The sequence below is a fragment of the Myotis davidii genome, unplaced genomic scaffold, assembly GCF_000327345.1.
Source record: "Myotis davidii unplaced genomic scaffold, ASM32734v1 scaffold93, whole genome shotgun sequence".
NCBI classification, from domain to species: Eukaryota; Metazoa; Chordata; class Mammalia; order Chiroptera; family Vespertilionidae; genus Myotis; species Myotis davidii.
Genome location: NW_006292095.1, coordinates 10,362,811 through 10,366,428, shown reverse-complemented (window position 1 = coordinate 10,366,428; position 3,618 = coordinate 10,362,811). Strand labels below are relative to the sequence as shown.

Genomic DNA, 3,618 nt, shown 5'->3' with positions numbered 1-3,618 from the left:
CAGAAGAAACTGGGGGATAGGGGAGGCTAGGGGACTGTCTTGGGCAGGGGGAAAAAATGGACACATATGTAATACCTTTGTAATAAAAAAATAAAATTAAAAAAAAAAAAAAAGACTGTGGGTAATCTGGTCAGAAGGTCAAACCTCCAAAAGCGCACGAAGCTGCTCTTCCTCTGAAGCCTCTTCTCCCCGCTGTTGCCCCTGAGCAAGGAAGGCGCCCTCAGGCGGTGGGGACTGAATGTTCTCCAGCATGTCCTGGAAAGCCTGCGGGGATGGCGCCTCCGCATTCTGGAAAGTGACCTGGACTCTGCTGTACAGGCTGAGGCAATTCGGTTCCTGCCACATGAACCCGAAGTGGTCTTCATCGAACAGGATGAAGGCTCCAGGGATGCGCTGGGGGTAGGCGGAGCCAGAGTGAGCAACAATGCCCACGCCATAGAAACACATCCTGCAGGCTCGGGGGTAGTTCTGGTCACTGGAGCTCACGCCCGCAGGCAGGACAAACTGGACAGGCTGCTCCTCCAAAGGTACAGCCCGGGACTCCCCAACACTGGGCTGCGCAGGGCTCAGCCGGCCATGGCCCTCGCCGTCCTCAGTGCTGTCTTCTTGCTGCTGCTGCTGCTCCTGGATCACCTGCTCGTGAACCTCCTGGACCAGGCGGGAGTACTTGTTGAAGTTGCTGAAGATACCATCGGGCAGCTGGAGGCGGTGCCTGAGGTGGATGTCTAGCATCTGCTGCCCAGCAGGGACGTGGTGGTCACCCGTGATCTTCGTGGCCCTGGCATGCTTCCCATGGAAGCTGAGCATGACAACCTCTAGGCTGTTGTAGGCATTGTGGGTGCCTTTGAAGAGGCCTGGCCTGATGAGGTCCTTCGGGTGGCTCGGGGAGAGGTAGATGCGGCGGTAGTTCCTGCAGTCGTCATACTGATGGTCCATGAGCTTCATCAGGACGAACTGCAGCCTGTCCTCCAGGAAAATGTGCTCGAGCGCCTGCCCCCATTCTTCCCGCAGCCACCCGCGTAAATCCTCTCGGCTCCCACCAGGCATCCTGTGGTGGTGCGTCAGGTTGCACTGGGTGGAGAGCCCGTCCTTCCGAATCTGCACGTGGCAGCTGTGGGGCCCTCGGTGGCCATACGTGCACTTCGGTGGCCGATTTCCCCTCTGCCAGGCGAATTCTAAACGCGGGCTTGAACTGCATGGAGTCATCCACACGGGGGTCATGGAGAGGCAGGTACGTCCACCACTACATACAGCAGAGTCCTCCATAGGGCCAGTTATCTGGCTGCCACAATCCCAAAAGGTGCCTGCATGGGTGGAGCAAGTTGGCATAGAGTTCTCGACAAGACACAGACATCGTCCCCGGGATCCTCAAGTTTTCAACGGCGCCGTACTCCTCCCGGCAGCGCCGTCTCCAGATGCTGTCGGTGTGCAGGATGCAGCGGAATCTGGTGCAGGCCTGGGCCAGGCTGGGCAGGTCGGTGCCGGGGAGAGAGGCGAAGATCTCCACCAGCAACTCGGGAGGCAGGTGCTGTAGCGAGCAGCATGGGGGAGACCGGGGTGGCATGGGGCTCCTGATCCCTCCACTCCCCGCGGAGGACCAAGCCGCCATGTCCGCCTCCACGTGCTGCCCTTCAGGGGCTGGGGCAGACTTGCTGTCCGCTGCCACCATCGCAGCTGGTCCCAGGCGCTGCTGGAGACACTGGCATCCTCGGGAAGGGCCCGGGCCGCAGAGGCAAGCGCACTCCTCCTCCATGCCTGGCGCAGTAAGCAGCCGGGACCTCTGCAGCCCGACTTTAAGTTGGCACCTTCCAGCCCAAAAGCCCAGCCACGCCCCGCTCAGGGCCTAGCCACGCCCCCTCAGAGAGGAGCCGATTATAGGACTTGAGCAAAACTGGAGACACCCATACCCATTAATATTCGCCTCCTGCCAGAAGCCGGTCTATCCTTGCTGCATGACACAGTCGCTGCAGGGAAGAAACATCTGCACAGCATATGTTTCAAGGGACCTGGAGTATATGGCATACTGTTCTTAATATGTTTGCTCCCCTTCTTGGCGCTATGTGTTTTAAACAAGGTCACCTCTCTGAGAAAGGTTGTTTCCCCAGGTAGGGATTTTTCCGTGAAGTTAGGGAGGGAATAAAACCCCTTAACTAAATGCCAGGCGGGTAGTTAATCTCTTTAACTACGAACAATCACCCTTAAGCTATATAATCTTTACTTCCTGGAATGGAGATAAGAAATGCCCTGACCTTTGGAGTAGAAATTGATAGGATTAAAATCAAGTGGTATAAATACAGATGTAACAAGACAATAACACACAGAACTTGGCTGGAGATCCTGGCTAGGCTGCTGATCAACTGAACGCTGTCTCCGTGTCATTCCTTCTTCGCCGACTCCGTCCACACCTTTGGGAACCCCTGGACCTGCTGGGGCTGGACTCCAACAGCCTCCTTTTCCCAGGGCTCCCTCCCTGTCCTCCCACCCTAGCCTTAGCCCCGGCAGTCACTAATCTGCTTTTTGTATGGATATGCCTCCAAGGATATGCCAATGGGGACATTGCACATAGATACAGTTATAATATCCTATCATTTGTGACTGGTTTCTTTCACTTAACATAACATTTTAAAGTTTTATGTATGTTATATCATGTCCTGGTATTTTGTTTCTTTATATTGGCGAATAATAGTCTAGTGTATGGGTATACCACATTTTGTTTACCCATTCATCAGTTGATAAATATTTGGGTTGTTTCCAGTTTGGGGCTCTTATGAATAACACTGCTATGAACCTTATGTACAACATTTTGTGTGATCATGTTTCCATTTCTCTTGGGTATGTACCTAGAAGTGGAACTTTTGGGTCATATGGTACCTCTATGATTTAACATGTTGAGGAACTGACAAAACATTTTCCAGCCCTCCCTGGTTTGGCTCAGTGGATAGAGCATCGGCCTGAGGACTCGCTTTCTTAGCTCTTTCAATAGTGCTTAACAGATAGTAGGTACTCAGTAATAATTTATTGAACAACTGGACACTTTTTGTACATGTTCCCATTAAAACAATCTTATGGAAGCAAATAGCAACCTAACGCTTTTATTGATGTCATCAGACAGCTTTCCAAACAACGAATTTTAATAGGTATACCTCCATGTATATTTGCATTATTATGTAACAAGTTTGATTTCTCCATTGAAATCTGCAGTGCTGTTTCTTAAATACATTGAAGGACAATGCTAATGTGATTACTACAGCTTTATTTGTTACACATTTTCTGGTTTTGATTCTGGTTTGTAATTCAGTTGATTCATTCCCTGTTGTATTTGTTGAGCACCTACTGTGTGAAAAGTCTGGTTAGATGTAGTCACTGCGCTTTAGCAGAGTCCCATGAGGGTGATGGGCCCAAACTAGGTTACTGGCCATGAAAGTACTTGGAAGAAGCAAAACTTAGTCATGGCAGGATTCGACAACTGATTGAATGTGGGGGCAAAGGAAAGGAGGATTGACTTTCCTGGCTCTTGCTGCTGTTCATCCTGCCCTTCACCGTAGTCATATAGAGAACATCCCTGAACTCCTCTGACGTGAGGCCCTGTGGAAAAACCTGCATGCTCTCCTTGGTAGA

General features: G+C 51.4%; 1 protein-coding gene across 1 annotated transcript; it reads right to left on the bottom strand.

Annotated features, from left to right (window-relative positions):
• Positions 1–138: 138 nt before the first annotated feature.
• On the bottom strand, positions 139–1,753 carry LOC102761787 (F-box only protein 31-like). Its single transcript, XM_015565274.1, is given in 2 exon segments — positions 139–1,144; positions 1,146–1,753. Coding segments are annotated over 2 exon segments (1,614 nt in total).
• Positions 1,754–3,618: the final 1,865 nt, after the last annotated feature.